Source organism: Ammospiza nelsoni, chromosome 5 (genome assembly GCF_027579445.1).
Source record: "Ammospiza nelsoni isolate bAmmNel1 chromosome 5, bAmmNel1.pri, whole genome shotgun sequence".
Taxonomy (NCBI): Eukaryota; Metazoa; Chordata; class Aves; order Passeriformes; family Passerellidae; genus Ammospiza; species Ammospiza nelsoni.
In genome coordinates this window covers 45199025-45221143 of record NC_080637.1, presented here as the reverse complement: position 1 = coordinate 45221143, position 22119 = coordinate 45199025, and the positions used below count along the sequence as shown (strand labels likewise).

At 35.1% G+C, this 22119-nt stretch overlaps 1 protein-coding gene across 1 annotated transcript in view; it reads right to left on the bottom strand.

The window, feature by feature from the left end:
* CFAP54 (cilia and flagella associated protein 54) overlaps nt 1–22119 on the bottom strand; it is a 101211-nt gene that overhangs the window by 76836 nt on the left and 2256 nt on the right. The window contains exons 2-16 of the mRNA XM_059472565.1: nt 18904–19009; nt 15260–15406; nt 13176–13347; nt 11058–11116; nt 9596–9739; nt 9068–9181; nt 8872–8970; nt 8138–8336; nt 7377–7451; nt 6377–6489; nt 6092–6263; nt 5367–5452; nt 3335–3469; nt 2186–2333; nt 454–509 (exon numbers count right to left, since the gene is read on the bottom strand). Coding sequence (XP_059328548.1) covers nt 454–509; nt 2186–2333; nt 3335–3469; nt 5367–5452; nt 6092–6263; nt 6377–6489; nt 7377–7451; nt 8138–8336; nt 8872–8970; nt 9068–9181; nt 9596–9739; nt 11058–11116; nt 13176–13347; nt 15260–15406; nt 18904–19009 — 1825 coding nt within the window. The remainder of the gene's footprint in view (nt 1–453; nt 510–2185; nt 2334–3334; nt 3470–5366; nt 5453–6091; nt 6264–6376; nt 6490–7376; nt 7452–8137; nt 8337–8871; nt 8971–9067; nt 9182–9595; nt 9740–11057; nt 11117–13175; nt 13348–15259; nt 15407–18903; nt 19010–22119) is intronic.

Sequence of the window (22119 nt, the reverse complement as noted above, 5' to 3'; positions counted from 1 at the left end):
AGTGAGTCATTTGATTGGAAAATTCTGCAAAGTGCTGAACAAAGCAAGGACACTCAGGATGTTTCATCTATTCCACATGGTCCTTACAAAAAGAAGGAAGCAAAAACACAGCCCAAAATATTTTCCTAAATTAGGTAATGACTAAAACTTCTACTATCTTAATAAAATCTGCCATTAAACCATTTAAGGCTGGTACTACAGACTGGCATAAAAAAGGTATGCAGTGGAAATCACTATGCTCGTGCTGTAAAAAAACTTTCAAATACAAAATTTTCTGATTTCATTTAATTTGAAAAAATATCTTTGTTTTTTTTTTTTCCTCTGCAGTACTAGGATTGCATTAAATATTTCATCTTTATAAAAATAAATAGAAAATCATATGAGAAGCTTCAAGCGGAAGCATTTTTATTCTATTCAAAATCAATGTATCAATGAAGATAAGCTGGACATTACCATCAGTATTTCAGGCGTATCACAGGTCTCATCTTGTGAAAGAGAAGTAGTTCCTCCTTTTTTATAGGAAGAAAAGCAGAAGTGAAAATCAAATAAATCCAGAAAATTTTAGTACCATTTGATCAGCTCTACTTCTAATTTCAGAGTCTGGCAATAATTCTGTTCTTCAGTGCTTGAATATGAGAGGTAATAATATTGTTTCTTGAGGAGCTTTCCAGGGCTTAGACACACAGGAATGTATGTACAGTTACAACATTATTAGCTAATAATATCCTGTATTAGTGTATTTTAAAGGCACCATATATTTCATAGCCACATCATATCCAAGCTAATGAAACTAGGATTCATTCTGTAGTTCCTCCTATTTTTGTAGCATTCATATCAATTCTCAATTTCAAAATCAATTCAAACCTAGTATTATCTAATTCACAGTTAATTTCACTTATAGAATGTTTTTTAAGAATACTAGGTCATATTATTATGATAAATACTATTTCATTTTAATATTTCTTGAAGCAATATTATCAGCTTTTAAAAGTTTGCTTTGATTGTTTAAATTACTTTCACTTATGAAGAAGGCATCCAACCTATGTTTCCCTCTTCAAAATAAGAGAAAACAATTTTTTGGTTCTTGATTAAACCCTCTAATTTAATTTCTTTGCTGAAATAATTTTTGTGCTTGTTTTTGCTTGTTCACTGTCTCTTCCTCATAAGAAAAGAGAATTTGTATTCACTCAGTGAATAGTTTCTTTTCTACACAAGCATGTGCTTGACTGTCAGCCTGTTTTGACCAATGGCTCCTATCTATTCAGCTTTTTTTCCTCCAAAAAGACATATTTAAACTGAATGAAAAAGAAGGGATGCTACAATGAGGTTCTCATTTTGTCTTCATGAGAACCTTATAATTTTCATAACACCACTAAAACTAATACTTTATCTTAATAACAAATAGTAGTTTCCCAAGACTTTATTTCCTAAAGTGCAAAGTTATTATAATTTCTTTGTTTCTAGATATGATCTAATAAGATCCTTAACATTTACTCTCTAGTTACTGTAAGACATTTATGAGAGTTATGATTCATATTCCAAAATACACAACAGAGAGCTTTTAAAGTATGTCTAAACATTCATATTTTACAGCATTAGTCAGGTTTTGGAAGGAAATTTGCTTAATGTGATTGTGATAGCATATCCCAATAATATCAGCCAAATCCAACTTCAAAAACAATTAAATTACTATATAAAAATCAAGAATATGTAGAGAAGAAAACCCAACTGATGATCCAATAAATGCAAAAGCTTCAGTATGACCTCAATATTTTCCTCATTTGTTTGGCCTGCAACTAATCAACAGCATTTGAAGGCTCCAAATGAGCCCCAGCACGTACTGCCCTTTGCCTTGCCCGTATTCAGAGAAAACAGCAGCTACTCTGAAGGGGCAAAGAGACATGTAAATGACCTGTGAGGAGAGTGAGTTATAAGAGATGTAATTCAAAACAGGGTTATTTCAGTAGAACTGGAAATGTAAGGAAAGAAATCAAGCATCCTTGGAAAAACAGGTTTCATTAGCTCCAATAATGGGTGAAATTATGTGCTAAAAACGCTGTTCTTCTACTCTCAACAATGTCTTTACAATATTTTAATATGTATGTTAGTCGGTTTTCAGTTCAGAAAAGTTCCAATCTTTAAAGTCATTCTTGAAAGAAAACTCATTTTTTCTTGAAAACTTTACCTTGTTTGTCCTTAGATTCACTTGTAGAATCAGCCACATTTTCCAGTATTGCAGCTAGACATAAAGTTATCTCTGCAAACATTACATTAGTGTCTGCTATGTTGCTCTTCTCCATTATTTCATTCATTATCCAGAGTATATGAACCCACTAAAAATGAGGAAATGGGGGGAAAAAAGAATCAAGACAGAGATAAATCAAATTTTTGGATGACCTTTATATATTACAGAGGTAGACAGGGTTTTGCACTCAAAATTGTCTAAAAATATTCACAAGCATGCAGACAACTCCTTTTCTGGATTTGGCTTTTTTTTTTTAAATGTCACTAGACTAAGATGCTGCATTTATACTGCTCCATAGCCCCTGTTCCTTCAGGCTTTTTTATTTTAGAACATTATTATTCCTGCCATTCCTTTTGGAAAGTTTTATGAATGTTCTACAGCCATAACTTTTATACCTTGCTCTAGTGCAGTAAGCCTTCCAGATGATTTGATTACATGCCTCTCATTTATCTCCATATCTTCCCACTTAATCTCAGAATAAAAGAGACCCAGACTCTACTGTTGCACACGCAGCAGAAAATAACCTTCTGGAGAGCCTCCAAACAATTTCACAATATAGGGTCACAAAATTATCTCCTCCAGAAACTGCCTGGTTAGCACCATTGGAAAGCCCATTTCACCAGGAGCCTCTCACCCACAGGTCAAATTCATTGTAAGGCTGTGACTCTATCCCACGGGGTGAATACTATTCTACTATTGACTTCCATCTCCCTTGTCTTAGGTTGTAAGGTTTTTGCCTTTTTGTTTAACTGATCTAGGCAACTTTCTTGAAATACATTGATATTTTCTGCCACAACATCTCACACTCTTCTTCTTACATCCTGCCCAAATGTTTTCACAAATTTAGCTTCTTACCATTGTGGCCTACTGGCAGACAGCAGGTTACTGCAAGAAGACTAGGAGAATATTTTGGTACTGGCATATGTGAGCACAGTGTGTTCAAAGTGTATATGTAATTCATATTTTTCAGAAGATTTATCTGCACTTTACCATAAGAAAAGGTACTTAGACTGGATGCCAGTATTTCACTGCCTTGACTATAGCAGACTGCATTCACATTAAGAGAAATACATTACAATGAAGGAGTACTTGGTAAGCTTGGTGTTTGTGCATATATTCTAAGCAGTGACTTCCACTCTTTTGGATTTGCTGAAGTTCTGTTTTACACTTCTGCCACAAACACATTACTACATCAACAAGTATATCTTTGCCAGGATGAACATTCTGGAAAGAAAAAACAATACAATTGTGGCAATGGGTAGGCATATAAATACACAAATAACACAGTACATAAACAGTCTCAGTGTTTTTCAGCAGTAAATAAAATATATCACTTTCTTATAAGAGATGACAACATTTTGAAAGCGTTAAAAAGAATTTCTGGTAGATCACCCAAGCTTTTTTTTCTCACAATGATGTAAAGTAGGTTTAGAGGTTTGGGGAGGTTTTTTTTTTTTTTTTTTTTTTTATTGACAAGTTTCTTAAAAGTAACACAGACAAGGAAATCAGTGAGATGAAGATTACATGAGAGAGCAAATTAACTGTAATGCTGAAATCAATAGATTCTGGAGAAACTTCATTTTTATTAAATATTTAAGTACTTGTGGAAGAAAATCTAAATTAATAGTTTCATTTTGCTTGACAGAGTACTTCCATGGGCTATTGGTGCATTTGAGTTGATAAAGCAGTGAAAAACAACTAGAAAAAATTTTGGACTGAAATATCTAACAAGTGAGAGAAATGTTAAACCCTATCTGCATCTTACAAAGAGAATAACTAACAAATTCATAACTCTAGTCAGTTAACCTCCTAATTAACACAATTTAAAAGGCAATAGAGCCCATCTATGTTAAACACATTCTGAACAGTAAGGATCAGTACACATCTTTATCACCAGTTACAGCAGAGTTGAACTAGTATTTCAGGTGCAGTAAAACCTGATATATCCACACTACTTATATTCCCATATATGTTTGAGCATAAGATTTATAGGATATGGAAACTGGGAGGAGAAAAAATGGAAAAAATATAAATCAAAATTATTTTTGCTACTGGTTGGGTGGCAGCAAGCTGCTAGATTGCCTCAGCCAGGTATCATGTAAATTCACCACCAGTGAATGCTCTGTTAATCAGGGGTGAATTTGTTTTTCTCCTCTGGACAGATCAAGAAGATTTGCAGGAAAGGGCAGAAGAACCATTAGAATTTAAATCCAGGTGACTACCTCCATACAGAGGTCACATTAAAAACTGACAAATCATGCTATCTAAAGGTATCTGTGGGGTACCTCACAGGCAAGATACTTTCAGTAAATATACTACATCAAAGCTAAAAATGTGTGTGCTCCAGTTACATTCAAATTGTGGCAATATTCAAATTATATCTAAAATAAACTTTGCAGTTAAGATATTTGCTATGTTATCAGAACATTTTTTTTCTAAGGAAAAATTGTAATTAGCCTTTTGGATCACAAACTATTTTAATGTAAGTACTAATAATGGTGACATTGCACTATTTCTTCCCTTCTCAGTAGAAGATTAAGGGGAAATCTCAGTTTGAGCAAGTAAAAGTGGTTACTCAGTGAATAAATAATCAGATACATAATGGGATTATTTCTACAGTGGAGACTTCAGCACAGAGTCCCACTCTCATTGGTTTTGTTGTTGCTGCTGCTTGTTTAAGTTTTTTGCAGTGAGAATTTACCTTAAATTGAAGACAGTGCTGTTAAAAAGGCATTATCATTCCTTAGGGTAGCTGCCCCCATTTCTATAAATATTACAGAAGTGTTTTTCCACAGCTGAGCATATTTGCCCACCTAAATCTAACATAAGTAAATAAATTTGATCTCTGCTTGATCAGCTGAAACATGGAATGAGCCCTATGGTCTTCTAAATAGATTTAATATCTAATAATCTATTTTAAAGTAACTAATTACAAAGCATTTTAAAAAAATGAAACTTTTTTTTAAATCACAAAATTATCACATTCATAAGTACATTTTTTTACTTTTTATATTCATGAATTTTGTTAGTCATGCAACTGATTCCTCTGATCTTCAGTTATAGGGATTCATCACAGATTAAGTGATACACTGAGAAGAAATGTCTCAAATCCTGTTATTACCTGCTCAAATGTGGAGACATAGGAAAACGTTGTTTTTGCCAAAATCATAAGATCACGAAAAGGATCTCCAGGCTTTAAGGATTCCTCTACATTCAGCATTTATAAAAAAAAGGTGGGGAAAGGAAAGGCAAGACATTATATCTAATTTAAAACCTGAGTTTGAAAATATCTGAGTCAACTGATTTACTAATATAAGCCAGCAGATAACATGGTCTAAGAAACAGTAAATTCAGAGGGGGACAGATAATTCCAAGTTTATTCACTTCTATAAAAAGTGAGCATTTCCATTTCTAGGAAACAGAAAGTTTTCAAGACATATTCAGGTTTTTGATTGTCATAGAATTAAACTGCAATTGCTCTAACAAGTTTTTCTTGCTTCTATGTAAAGAAATTTTGCATAAATTAGGTATAAGACTAGACAAAAAATGCTTAAAGAGCTGTTTCACTTTTCCCCTGAAACCTTGTCTGAAAACATTCAATCATTTTGCATCTTTGCTTATAACTTGGCGCATGCTTAACACACATCATGCATTTCCTACTAAGGGAAATAAAGTCATATTTTGACAAATGAAAACTGGAAAAAATAGGTGGCATTTTCTCAATTACTACTTTTTCTCATGGACTACTGCATGAACCATATTACATAGCTTTATAAATAATTTACAAAACCTCCTGCTGCAAAAATATTTGAAATTCAAACACAACTATAACTGAACAACACTCACTTCTAATTGTCTTTGTCTTTTCAGAACCCCGACGTGTGCTGCCTTCTTTGCTCTTACCACCCTCACTAATAGAAAAACTACATTCAAATCTTCCTGGGAGTACTACAGGTTGCATGAGTGTAAGAAGTTTGAGTTCTAGTTCAGCTTTCTTCCATGTTGGGTCATCTTGAGCCTAATTGAGAAGAAAAAAACATAGAAATTGGTCTTTAAAATATGTATTTTGAATATTCCTTACCCTCATAGGAAAAGATTAAATAAATAACATTGCAATCACATTCAGATTACCTGAAGAAAATGATCAACAAATTCAAAAGCAGAATAAAACACGTTCCACTCTTCATAGCTGAAAGCTAATTTTACAAATTTCACAGCAGCATCTCCAGACACCCTTTCTTCTCCTGCAGTGATGACAAAAATATTTTCTCTATTTTATGTATATGTATTCAGAAGTTTATTGAAAGTTTAATTTCAATTATTTTCATTACTTGGGTATTGATAAATATAAAGATAAACCTTCACACATTTTTGAATAGTCAGCATAATCTTGAAGGATGTTTTAATAACTTCACAAGAAACAATAGCTTTATCTTTTCACAGTAATGTCTATGCTTACAGGCTGCTTTAATGATGGATGTGCAACCACAGAATCATAAAGGTTTGAAAAAACCTCCAAGATCATAAAATGCAAACTTTTAACAAATACCACCATGGCCACTTAACTATATCACAGTGTCCTGTTATATTCAAAAGAGGCTCTACAATTATTGATATTAACATACCTACGTAGAGAACACCAAGGATCTAATCCTTGCTGTTGCAGGAAGAGCTTATCACCCTGTAAAGACTCTTATTATCCAAAATTTGGTTTAAAATTTGCATAGAAACACATACAATTTATTTCAAGACAGTTTCTCATTACTGCATCGCGAAACGTTCATATACACACAGGGATCCTATTTTCTCACTTTTCAAGTTTATTCAGACTACAGTAAGGCAGCAACTAGACTTCCTGGTCCTTGGAACTCTCAGCAAGTGTTTTAGCTAATATATTCAGCAGTGTTCTGTAGTCATAACAATATGCCACAGTCACTGTCATGAGTTGGAAGGGAACTACAAGCTTCATCACCAAAATCCAGGTCCTGGCCCTGCACAGAACCGCTCCAAGAGGCTACCATTTTGCAGACTCTTTATGTATAGAAATGTTACTAACATGAAAGTTAACTCTGCCCACTGAGTATTTATATCACTGGGTTAAAAATTCATTTGAAATTCCAATCTAGCTTACCTGCTAGCATCAACTGCAGAAGACTAGATGATGGATTAATTATACCAAAGTGATTGGTGCCACTGCTCGCTCCACCTTCAACATAGACAACTTACTAAGTCAATTTATAATCTATTAGACTTGTTATGTTCTAATTAGCCAGTAATCATACCAAGAAAAATATCATTCTGAAGTGTACTTAGTCTCTATATTTCCTTTTACTGACAAAATCCCTCTATACCCAGGACTATATTCAGCTCAGAGCCCAGCAAACAGAAGTGTGGAAGGAACCATCAAGTCCAGTGTTTTTCTCAAGTTTTTACACCTAACTTTGAATGGAATTTTTTTAATTACTAGAATACATCAAACACCGTGGTATTTTAATCCTGCCTGGCTGCTTGGCCCCCATCCAGCTGCTCTCAGGCTGTGCAGGAAGTGCTCAGCAGTAGTGAAAGCATTGTTTTGTTAACAACACTGTTTTAGCCATAAGTATATGGCACAGTAAAACCTGTAAAGGCTGCTATAAAGTGAACTCCAGTTTACTTAGAAAATAAATACATAAACTGCTGCAGATTTTTACTAATTATAAGAGATCATGGAGATCAACCCAGATATTTATTTTCTATTATGTGAAGATAAGAAAGACTACCTACTCTTACAGGTGCTATTGCTATAAATCAAACATATACTTTCAGGCACATTCTTTTTTTTTTTTCAAAATAGAAAAATAAAATGGAGGTCCAGGCTCCTCAACAACTGTTTTTGCTTCTTTAAGCTGTTACCTGAGAGGATTTCTAGGCCTGCAGAAAAAAGCTCAGAAGTGACCTCAGGAATTTGCACTTCATCAGGAACAGGAGGATGAGAGGGCAATAGATTCCTGCTACGATCAGGCAGTGCTTCCAGGATGGCAAGGAACTGAGCTGCAGCACCATCAAACATTGCCACCAGCAGCCGCTCGGTAGTGGTGCGAGGCCATGACACCTAAGTAAGAAAAGGTTATTTAAACCTTATGGTATCTAAACCGACTTGCAATAAAGCAAGATTTTTTTGAAAACATTTATCCATCAAAAAGTAATCACATGTTCAAAATAGAAAATTACATACTGTAAAATGTATTGCTGTTATTAATGTCATGCTTCAAAGGCATAGCAAAGCCTCATGCTAAGCAGGTACAGCACTTAGGTAGACTAATCATTTCACAGCAACCAAACACACTGCTGCATGGTATTTTACTTCAAAAATAGTACAATAGAAATTATGAGGGAGCATATTAAGGCTATGTAGTTTAGATCCATGCAGATCTCTCCTGATAATTTTCTAAAGTAATAATTAGTACATTTTCCCTACTTCCAAGCTTGTTCTGAGTTTTATTAATAAATTCTGTTGCTTATGAAATGGAAAATATAAAACTTTCCGCCTGTGTAGAGCACCATGTGTATTTAGAAGAATTATATCATGGTTTCATCACATGACAAGAGTAAAGGAAGAGAAGGATTATATGAAATGTCAGACTTACATTTACTGCTTTTCTTGGGTTAAGTTTTGACTCACGTCGAAAGCTGTTTGACTTTTTTCTAGATTCATATACTGCTCTCTTGAAAATCATTACTGACATCTGACACAAAGGAAAAAGTAAGTCATCATCTGTTACACGTTCTGCTCATACAGATCACAACTACTCTACCTTTTCATAATGATTTGCAGGATGATACCTTTAGAGTGGCCTCTCTAAAAATCTTTTCTCTCTCTGTATGTCCCAGAGAAGAACTGATATCTTCTAATTGCTTCAGTTCGTCAATCTTAATCAAACCACGGCGAGCAAATATCTGTCCAAAGAATTTAAAAATATATATATACTCTGTGTTCATATCCTGTATGTTGATATCTAATTTTAGAATAATATCATTTCTGAATTTATGCAACTGTAAAGAGCTGCAATGAAAGTCAGGTCCTGAACAACTGAAAAGGAAAACAAAACCCTTGCAAAATACCTTTTGTACATACATGGGACCTGGCCAGTGTTTAATGCTAGAAGTTTGTAACTGTGAGTATACAGAAAGTGCTATTGCATTTGAGTTGATTATGCATTTACATGGGGAAACACATCTCCAATTTGCAGTAAAATTTTGGAATATGGACAGAACTCTAAAATACATATGATCTCATAATAAGTAGAAATATTTAAATAAATATTTCCCAGTTGACTGCCTCTGAAATGCTCATAAGGTAAATCAGGATACCTCTCCATGAATGCTGGCTTGACAATCAAAATAACACTGAGAAACTGCCGTATATAGGGTGGCTCTCCACGTCAAATAATGCACAGATAAGAGTGGAATGGATGATTCCATACATATACTGGCCCACAGTAAGTATTCCAAGACCTGTATTGAAGAGATCTAATTTCAAAATGAATGCATTTTCACCCACATAAATATACTTTCCATTACTAAAGGACAGATACAAAGACTTATCCTCAGCTGGTAGGACAAACTGAAGGGGGGGGGGAGGAATCACTAGAAATTGTGTTAATTTTTAACATCTTTTATTGACTAAAAAACATTCCCCTACAATTTATTGGATCTTTTCATCTTAAACTGTGGTCAAGTACTATTTTAGCCTCCAAACTACTTTACCCACTCCAGTTCACTATGGTCTCGCCACCAGACAAAGATTCCCCCCTTCTCTCTCATCTGCTGTTATCTTGAGAATTAGGCCTCCCTTTTGTGGCAGCTCTAGTGACTATTTTTCAGCAGGATCAACAAGCTTATCTGGGATGCAATGGAGTCTGTCTTTTGCAGTGAAAAAACTGTGATTAGATTAATTTATACCCATGGAACTCTTGGCTCCTAACCTGCAGGGCAACACAGTCATTGCAGCAGTCTAATTTTAATCATTAGTCCTTCTCGATTGAATGAACAGTATCTGTATCTTCCTCTTAACATCTTCTTTGGGTCAGCCTTTCCCTGAAGTACATAAAATGTGCACAACCTTTGTCCTAAATTAAGCCAATATACAAATTTTCTTTTAGTCTGAATTTCAAAAATCAGAAATACCCACAATCAATTCCTCCGTTTCCTGTAGCGGAAACCTGAGTATGCTAAAGGAGGTGCTAAATCACTTCTGTTTTTAATAGATAGATGCTCAAAGACAAAACATCTTTCTTGCTCATTGAAAGATTAATAAAACAACACATAAGAAAATCTTTTGTATTAAGGCTGATTCAAATTCTGGTCAAGTTTTAGGAGAAAAGAGTAAAGCTAAGACAAAAACTACACTGAGAAAAAAGGTGTGGGGGAAAGGCCAGGTTATTTTTATCAAGTATTCACAACTAAAACCCTAGCCACCAGGTGTCAGCACATTTCCACATTTTAAGAAGCAAAAGACCAATTCTTGAACATATACAGATGTCCAAAACAAAGCACTTGGAATCCTGACACAGCCTAACAAATGGCATTTCAATGTCCAGCAGGACATTGCTGGGCCTCACTGCACAGCTGAGGAAGGAGCAGACTCAGGAAGGCATGAGAGCTTAGAAATCACCCACTTTGAAACACAGACATCTTATTTCCTTGTGACAAAAGTACTACTATTAGCAATGCCAGTGAAATTGAAAAGTCAAGGTACATTGTTATGCAAAACACAGGTGCGTTTTCTAAACTTCTGCAAATTTTAAAACGCTTTCTATTTATTTTGCTGTACCTTAGCAGAATGACCCATCACCATCAAATGTCTGCATATGGTGTAAATATGGATAGTACCTGCAAAAATAAATTCAAATAAACAAACAGGTAAGTTCTATAATTCCACATGAAATTTGTTATGCTAAGCAACTCAATCTTTTTCTTATTATCTGGGTTGTTACTTCCAGAGAAGAACAATTTAGTGATTTTTCATTAAATGAATGAAAAACTAATGATTTTTCTGTACTTATAATTTAGAGAAGATGAAATCATTCAATTCTTCTGCAACATTAGTTTCAAAAATACCTACACAGTGAAGCAGTGTAATCATGAGAGTTCATGAGAATGAAATCTTAAAAATTTACCTAATCCATTTTTTACTCAGTAACTGCTAGAGAGACAAAACTTACTTTCATCTCCAAATGCCAAGCTCTTTAAAACAAAATACTACCTCTCCTCACGGACCTCACCTTACATGATTCTTTTCGTCCATCTGTCCTGGCAGACACCACCAATATTACATTAAGTATGACAAGTGACATGAAGAAAATTGAAAGCAAGTAGAGTTTCCAAGAGCATCAAAATGACTTAGAAATAAAAGCCTGTCAAAAATGTACTTGACTCAAGCAACATCATAAAATTTTCAAAAATCAGTCTTAGAAGTATAGAAGATATTGGAGTTCTGGGAGACAAAAAAAAAAAAGCCTATTCTTCTGTTTGTATGAATGTTCAGAAAGGGACACCTGTGCCAGCAGGAGGCATCACAGTGTCAACTGTCATAGCTAGAAGGGTGTTATTATCTCAATAAACTCAAATGGAGCAAGTATTAGGAAGATTTTTTTTATCAGTCAAATGTGTATTGAGGCACAAAAATCTATTATCTGAAATTGCAGAAAAATGCTCAAGAACTAGGGAAAATGTGAGTTAGTGTCTCCTTCTAATTAGAGCAGATTATTGGCTAGGATTGGTACAGAGACCTGTACCACACATAGGCACTGCGATGTAAGAATGGCAGGGGAGTATATTTTAATATTAATTCTTCTCCCATAGAAACATGCAATCAAAACACACACCTCAAAAGTAGGGACTGAGGGCAACAGCAGTTCCAGTAAAACAAAGGATAAGAATTTTGACCAATCACAGCTCAGAGAAAGTGCATTTTTCAAAATGAAATTAGGAACATATTATCTTCACTATTTATATTGCAACAATTGACCATAGCAGGTCAGTTGGTCAGAGCATGGTGTTAACCATGCCAAGGTTGTGGGTTCAATCCCTGTATGGGTCAGTCACTCAAGAGCTGGACTTGATGATCCTCATATAGCCCTTCTAATTCCGAATATGCTGTGATTCTGGGACATTCATACTGGTCTGTTTATTTTTGACTAAATAACATTGCCTTTCAAAGCAAAAATAGACTGTTGTTGTTCCTGAAATTAAAATCTTGATAAATCATTCTCTGTGCATCTAGTTTGCAGAAGTTCCATTATTTTCTCAATTTTTCTCTAATACAAGCATTTACAAGCAGCAGCCTGAAGTCTTATACATACATCAAAATCCTTAAATGCCATATAGTATTTTAAAATAGTTTTATTATCAACTCTTCCTTTCAAAGTACTTTCAAAAATACAAAGATGTAATGGCAGACAATAATTTTCTACTCTTAGATCTGCAATCCCCTTTTCAAAAAAAAAAAAAAAAAAAAAAACAAAACCCAATAACAAACAAGCAGAAAAACCTCCAAACCAAAACCAACAAAAAACCAACCAGAAACCAAAAGAAAAAAGACAAAATGACCCCATCAAAACAGACATTTTATTGATAGAGAAATCTTGAGCATTTTTGCTAAACAGGATGTACTTACTTTTGATTTTATTTGTACTCTTAAGCACAGTAATGATGAAAAAGTTGATGCTTTTACAGCAGTCCACCTGAAAATGTACACTGTGGAAATCTTAATTTTAAAATCCCTTAAATTAGAAAAACAAAAAATTACCCAAAAAACCCTACTGTGATTGAAGACTAACTAGAGATTTATTCATGACCCTTCAGTTGACCTTAAAGAGTATAAAGACTATAAAATTTTCCCTTCACAGCTTTGCTTAGCAAAGAAATGTAAATGGAAAGCCTGAGGTACCATTGTAGATAAGCCAACACAAATCCTCCTGAGGTAGAGCCACTTGCATAGTGAGTCGTAATGAGGTCAAGGCATTGAGACAAGTCTGCAGGGACTCTCCATGCCGAAGATTCCTGTCTCTGCTGCAAACCACATGATAAATGCAAACATTTCTTGCTTGCAAAACATGGAACTAAAACACATAGAAATATATACAAAGTTAATTAATATAAGCATATGTCGGTACACATCAGCAAAGTATAACAAAATTATGAGTAAGAAAAGATTAGGCATAACAGCAAAAAAAATCAGCATGACATTGAACTGAGCATTAGAATATGGAGAAAATGCTAAAGCTTCAGGATTGCTGTACCATGAATCTGAGTCAGTTTCCACTGTGTCACAGGATGAAAATGCACTAGGAGTGCTGGAAGGGATGTAGGGAGAATGAGGCATCAAACTGCTATTCAAAGAATCGGGCTTTGACACTGGGCTTCTCTGTAGATGTCTTTCATAAACTAAGGCAAGTTTTAACTTTTCTACACCTCTCCATCTATATCACCACTATTTTATTTCTCACTCTCATCTGTTACTTTTCCACACTTGGATTTTTCCTCCTCTTCCCTGTAATACCTAAAATAATGTGACCTCACTGGTGCCTGGACTCCAGCATCAGCTGAACAAACAACATGAAAAAATGGGCTAAGTGGGACATGACCAGTCAGTATCTATAATTCTCTCAAAAGCCTTCTAACCTGGTAACATTTGAAATTATATTATTTTTTTGCAGTTGATTCACTGAAGATAATGAATCATTTGACACATTATCATTTTCCACTTCCAATTGTAGGGATAACTGCCAAACTAAATTTCATATCTGAAAATTTAAGGATATCTCAGTCTGCAAAGGCTAAGTTACAGAACAGGCATTTTAGTACAGAGTTGCCATAACATTTGCCAGTAGGACTGGCTCAAAGTCTAGGCAGACATACAGAAAACAGAGGAGAGTATCTCTGGAACTTCAAAATTATTTACAAAACATTTTTTTAAATGTATTAACATAGTCTTTGATCATATTCTTTCTAGGAAGCTGAACCACACTTTAAAAAGAAAAATAATAATAAGTATCTCTTCTATCATGATATCTGCTTCTAGTTTTTAAGCAAACTGTCTGCTTTCTTCTCTTCACTAAACACCTATTTACACTCTGACTCGAGGATATTAATTTGATTAGCTCAATACACAGGAGCTGCCATCCATTTCTGTTCATTGTTCTTGATCACAGAGTAACTTGTATTAGTTAACTCAAAATACCCACCATGTACAAAAGCAGAGCTTCTCAGCAAAGAACTGCTTAATGTAAAATATAACGTTTTTAGCATTCCTCCTATATCCACTGAAACACTTTCTTCCACGAATAACAAAAGGTATACTGCAAGTCCCAACCTTAACAATTAACACAAAAGAATTCCAACACATTCTTAAGGTCACTCAGCTTCCTAGAGCTTAAAGCACTTGGAAAATTATTCAGCATTCTGCCCTTTTTGTTCACAGTGAGCATATAAGCTATAAAAACATAACACTGCTCTTCTAACTGCCATGACCTTTTATTACAAGTAGTATTTTGCACACTCATGGTACAAAATACAGGAGAATGTTTTAATTGTCTTGCATCCTGCCTGGTTCTTAGATCATACAATACAGAAATTTCCAAAATTGCAGGATATTTATCAAATTTTGCCCACATCCTGATTCGGACAGTGGATAACAGCAACTAGTTCAGAGCAAAAACAGCCGTAAACAGTTACAGAACACCACATTCATTCAGAGAAAACTGCTGTTTTAACACTAAGTTGATGATGGTTGGCTTCTGCCACAAAAGCATTAGCCACTTATATCCTCTTAGAAATCTAGACCAACTCCAGATGTTTGTATCATACGTACAATAATTAAATCTCAATGCAATTTATATCAACAAACTATTAAAGATTAGTTAATGTTAATATATAATTAATATGAAGTACATTTGTGGAAGATAAAATGGGCTCCTTACTTTGAATCTGTGAATGTCTTTGACTAGAAAAATTTTTAAAACCGCAACCTACCATAACTGCTGCATTTTTGTCTCTGACACCATTTGGAAAAAAGGCAGATTTAAAGCGCTGCACATCATCCATGACATCATCAAGGTTTACAGAAACAAACTGCTGAAGGTATCTTTCATAACACTGTTGAAGTGCCAGCTTATATTCCTGAAAAAAAATTATATTTTTTGTAGTTTGTGTATTGCATTTCTATTTCTATAGAACATGTGGGGTTTTTATTATCTTTATGAAAAATGTATCAATGTGAAAGAGCAACAGGAAGTAAAGCACTACAGTTTCATACAAATATCCAGCATGTAGTGTGAACACAACACATCAAAGGTTGAAATACTTAAAAGAATGGCTTGTGCTTTGCAAGTTTTGGTGAGTTTTGTTTGTTCTAATCATAAATACGACATATCAGAGAACAATTATAAAGCAGGGTCCTGGGCTAATGTAATAAACTTAAAGAGTTGCTGGAAATGCTACAGTTTTACAACAGTAATGACAATGATACTACACTTCAGGGAAAAAGCATTTCATAATGTAGAACTTTATAAGCAACATGTAGATATAATCACTTTTCTCTTCCTTGTTTCCATGTTACCTAAGACTTTTTTTTCTTTAAATAAAACAGAAAGAGTAAGATGAATTTTAAAAGACTGAAACAAGTGAAAACTGGAATTTAGACATGGCCAAGAAATTAGCATAATTAGACCAGATATTGGCTCTGGGTCTTTAACAACTGTTAGCAAAGAGGATGTTGAGCTTTATGTCTCATTCCAAACAGCTCCCCAGCAGCATGTCGAACCACTCTAAAATCATGCTGACTCTATGGTTCAGCACTGACTCAGATCTGGAAGTGACACTCACTGAATCATCACCACCACTTCCTTCAGCAAGATTACATTTAGGTTTCTCTACCAATTCCACTAAGTCCAGCGTTCACACTAAATAAATTATTGAGGAAAAAGCAACTAACTGGTGGTAAAAATTATCCTTTAATATTTAATCACAGAAAATTCTTATTTCCTTGCATACCCTTCTTTTTTCAATATAAATTCTTTCCACCACAGTAACACCTTAAATTTTTAATCATCTGAGGAGTCTAACTCACATGGCCCTACTGTCCTATTTGCTGTCTGAAAGCAGCAGCCATTCATAGAAACTCTGACTTTCCAGGGACTGCTACGGGCAGTCAGTCACTTGTGTAATCTAATACGTGCATTCGGGCTGTGATAACACTTAGAATCCAAAGCCATGGATCAGAATGCCATTAAGATATTGACACACAACAAAAAGATAAATTCTCCCTTAACCAGTTTAAAATACGTGTGTATGACCAAAGATAACAGGCAGATACAGGCAGAATGGGAGGCAGGGAAAAAACGAGTCAGTACTGATCACATGACGACTTCTAGACTAAGTAATTTCCAGATCTATGATTTAATGAATTTAGGTGTGTCCTAAAAAACACATAGCAGATGTATTATAGGAAGGAATCTAAAGGCATTAGAAAAATACAGCAGGAGGACAGAAAGCTAAGTGGGCGCCTACCCACTGACTATTCATATGCAATAATTATTTTCTAAGGACTACACATCATTAAGTATTATATCATGTGCAGGTTAAAATTTAAAATATTCAACACCAGCTTTCAACTAGGAGTCAAGAGGGGTGCTTATGGAATAGGCTTTACCCCACATATCAAAGACCTTGGTTTTACTCCACATTCATCCTTCCTGTAATGTATTTGAAATTTGCAATATCCATCCCCTGTTGTTTCTATTTATTTCTTTTCAGGGAAAAAAATCGAATGAAAACTAGGTTTTCATTCTAAAATTACATTAAAGAAATGTACTTAAAAGTGTGAGTTCCAAAAATAGTTGAAAGTATTAACTGGCCAGCAAAACAACTCCTTCAACAACATCGGTAACTTCACTCTAGAAAATTTCACATTACACTAGAAGATTGAAGTTCCAAGCAGAAGTCCTTATGCACAAACATAGATTATTTTGAGGCAATCTATGGTTAGGTCATTAACCACCTTGAATAGAAGGACCAAACTATATTGGAGTGCTGCTTTGGGAAGGCAATGCAGAGTACAGAGAGCAGCATTTCATACTTTTGAAATAACCTTACTGAGTACTCTGTGAGAGCAACAGTTCCCAAGCACTGAAAGCTTCATGTAATGTTTCAAGCAATTCCTAGGGCCCAAAACCTATGAGAACCTCAGGAATATACAAACATGAAGAAAACATGAACAGGATTATCTAGGCAATGCTACTAACAATGGCTGCTGTTCAAGCTTCCTTAAGAATTTCTTTATGTCTAAACCTACACCATGACCCTGCAGCTTCAATTGTAATGGCTTTGCAGTTATGGACTCTTCTGTATTCCTTCTTCTGCCTCCTAGTGAGTGCTGCTGGAACTCAGCTTCAGCTGTCTGTTTCTTACTCAGGAGCAGGCCACTTTTGTGGAATTCGTCAAAGCACATGCAATGAAGGATATAGAAGACTTCTTAACATCTGCATGATACTCCTGCCTTTGCCGTGGCCTGTGGAAAAGCTCGCCAGGGAGCCTCAAATAAACACTCTCCATTAACAGCACAAAGAGCATCTCTCCTTGCTGCATTCCATGAGCAAAGGACGTAAGAGTGAAAGAACAGTTTCACTGGATATGTGCCTCAAAAAGATGGCCCCTCAAACCACCTTGATACATTTCCAGTTATGCCCTCTTCTTTTTTATTTATTTTCTTTTATTCCCATTATGTTAAAAAATTAAGTAGAAGATACAGAACTGGCTTTCTAACTATACATCTCTGAGCTGCTTCTGAGTGTTGTTTAGTAACTACCCTTGAAAGCCCCAGATTTTATGGCGTGACCTTCTGACACAAATACCACTGAGCTTGTAAATGGCTCACCCTTGGACTTTTTCCACAGGAAACACAAAGGACAAATAGTATATAAAAATATATTTGCCTTATTGAGTCATATCAACACTTACCAGCCTGGCATCCCATCTCCAACACTAGTCAGTAACATTTGACTCAGTAAAAGCATAAATAGAGATATCATACAGTGAAACCTCTCAAATACTCTGTCTCAAACAATCTAGCTCATGAATCCCTTTTAGTTGTGATCTACCCTTTTTGAGGAGACCAGAAATACACACGTAATTCAAGATGCAACATCACTGATACATATAGTTTTACAATGTGTAGTTGCACTCTGGTTCTTGTTCTCTTGTTCTCTGTTCCTCTCCTGACAATTCTTTTATTCACGTTTGGTTAACTGAACATTGAGTTGAGTCAGTGGAACTGCTCTGTCATTGTCAATTTGTACTTTTAACAGCATTAAAGGTACAATCAGATATTGTATGCTACCATGCTGAAACATCAAACAAAAAAAAGAAAGATTTTGGGGCATTTGAAAAGGCAATGGGTGCATAGAAAATACAGATATAGAAAATATATTAAAAATCAGGGCAGTTTTACAATAAAAAGCAAGAAATACTAACAACCAACTGTCACTAGAATAATTTTGCAAAAGCTTTTGCTACTTTCTAAATAGCTTTCAGTAAAATATGATTAAAAATTAAAGCAGAATAGAAAGATAATGAAACAAAGGCTATGATTTAACCTTTTCTGATTTCATATTACTTACTTTGATCTGAGCAAGGGTATCACCAACTTTCACAAGTCTTTCATTGTAATACCACTCTGGTAGTCGTGGCTTGTATTTGATCCAAATGTCAAACAAAGTATTTGCTCTAAAAAAAAAATAGATATAGGAGAAAAGGTCTCAGATTAAACTGGCAGGAAACCTGTCATAACAAGTAAACAAATCCAGAAAGCTTCAAATTTTGAAAACTCCTTTCTTCCAAATCTATTTGAACTTCTACATATTTCAAAACAAGTAATCATTAAAACCAAATTTAACAGGCAGACAAGGACATTTCTGGGTTTCATTTCTGTTTCATTTTTATCATGCATTTTAAATAGGATGAATTTTTCTCCCAAGTAAATTCTCACTAAAATGTCCTAGTAATAATCCCATTGTGTTTTTCAAGCATAGTCACAAGCAGAAAATCTGTCCCACCTTTCAGCTAGTATTTGAGAAGTTCTCTTGGAAGAAACAATTTGATATCTTAGACTCAATGAATTATGGTTCACAGCAATTATTGGACTGGAAACTACAAATGTTATGAGCAGGAAAAAAAATTACAAAATAACAATGTATGCTCAGGTAGCTGCAACCTTGCGAACTGGTAGCCCTGGAATAAACCATAAAGCTGGAGAATATATAGAGCTATGGTGTATAGAGCTCATGCTACACAGAGCTACACCATGAGTCATGAAAGAAGAAATGTTCAGGAATTTTCAGTTGTAAGGAGTAGGTTTCAGAGAGAACCAAATGCCACACTTTCTAAAACAGAGAGGGTTTTATGGCAATAATTGTGATGCTCTTCTGTCGCCTCCATCTATTACTCTAGCCACAGTTGTCATCAAGGATGTCTTTGTGCAACAAATTGCCTATTTTGCTGAACCAGCAAGCCTCTCACAAAGGTGATTTTAAGTAGTTTCCCTCTGCTACAGAGACACTGACTATATCATGCCAGTACTTCAGTCCCTCCCAGCCAGGGTCTGATGGCCTCGTGCCCTCATGTGTACAACCTTCCCACACTATGCTTCTTTAAGAAAGCTACATTCTAGCTGGAAAACAATAACTGATCAAAGACTGCCAAGAAGCACTGGGATTTTTTCATAAAAGTATCCCCTTAGCAAATCACTACCAGTATTGATGGTGTTCACAGTGTCAGGCAGCTCTTACATTTATTCTCTTTACAAATTAATTGTATAGAAATGTCAGCAGAGTGCCTTGTGATACTACTACAGCCAAATTATGTATAGGTAGCAATTTACGAGGAAAGAAAACACCTGAAGAAATATAAATGAACATATAAAGAAATTAACATCTGAAAAATATCATTCTAGCTGAACTGTCATGCATAAAGCACATGCTTACTGGTGTGAGGTGGTTGGAACTTTTCAACTTCTCTTAAGACTGGGATGGTAGATTAGAACGTAAGACACTTTCTTAAACTGTTCTCTAATGTTCAAGCACTTGGAAGGCATTCTCACAGTCTCTTACATAACTCTTCAGCTTATAAGAACACACCCAATAAAAAAAAAAACCCACAATAAATAATATTTTTTCCACACAGAAAACTGTGAACCACCTTCACATTTCAAGGTGAAACAGATGGCTTTATGAGAAATCTGCCAAAATTATCTTTACTATTAAGAAATGCAACAATCATAATCCTTTTTTTTTCTAAAAGTATCATCTCAGCACAATTCTCAGTTCTTGAAAGTAGGCAGCAAGGAAATAAGTAGGGCATCCTAGAGTTGTATCCTAAAGGAAAAATGCAGTAACAGCACAAACTAGGCCAAAAGCAACAATCAGAATAAAATGTTCTAAGGCATTTTTAAGGACAAATTTTTTAAGGAAACCATAGCTCAGTGAAATGAAAGATACTTTCCAAATGGATGGGAATGAGTCCCTCCTGGTCCATCTGTAACAATTAACAGCCTGGGTGGGTACTGAATTCTTATACTGAGAAAAATACTCCACACCAGTTAGTATCTGTAAGGAGGCTCCAAAGCAAAGGAATCTGTCAGGCAGCTGAGCAAAGCTCCCTTGGACTATGTAAGGAAGAATTTAGGAAAATTTCAGAGACAGAGATTTGATGGATATTAGGGGGAAAAGAGAAAGAGGGAGAAAAGAGGGAAAAGAGCGATCAAGAATGACCCTGGATGGAGCTCTTGAAAGCTAAGACTAGTACGTTTCTTTCAGACTGATCAGCTCAAAGTCCCCAGTGGTCATCTTCATTAACATCAATGTTCATGTTAACACATGAGATTGTCAGATATAATAAACAAGTAATAAATCTGTAAAAAACTAGTTTAGCAAACTACTGACGAACCTGACCAGACTTTCAACTAGAGTGGGAAGGTTAAGGTAAATTGATTCTGCTACAATGCCATGACTAACTACAAGTGAGTTCATGACACAAGAATGTTTCTTTGACACAGACAAAGGAGGAGAGTGAGACACTTCCCAAACAGCTCCTCAGCCTTTCCTTTAAACAGCCTGTAGGACACCAGAGTAACAAGTTAAGTAAGTGAATTCTTAAAAAAGACTCGTGGACTGTTGAAGCTCAGAGATGAAATTTCTTTATTTCCATCCATAGTAGAAAAAATTCCCTAAGGTCAACCCATAATGGTGTGCACAGGATAAGGCCCATGTGACTAAAATCTTTACTGAAAGTATAAAGAATTCTCTGATACTGATCAAAAGCCATCTTATTAAATAAGGGTGGCTAAGCCACACATGAGATAAAATCAATAGTTCAAGGTAAAGCTTTGATGGACCTGCTGCCAAGGGAAATGGAGCAAAACAAATTCTTGTTTAGCTGAGGAAAAATTACTTTCGATTGCTATTTCTGACTGAAAAGATTTTTGATAGCAGGGAAGTCCTCAGTAATTTTTTCATACATTAGAACATTTAAGTGTCTAAATCATGGCCTTTTTGTTGACCTATAAACACCAAAGTTTGAAAGACTTGGAGGAATGAAGCAGATAATTTTATTTTTCTAAATTGAACATACTTGCCATGTGGTAGATGGTTTTCTTACTGCTCAAAAAACAAGAACACTTTGATCTCAATCCATGCCACAAGATAGTTTGAAAAATGGCATAGCAAGAAGTCTTTAGAACATTTAGGAAAGCATCTGTAATAGTCATTACCTTCAGAAATTCTTAGGACCAGCCCGACTACAGCTGGTTCTGCAAGCAGCACATGCTCCAATTTTGCACT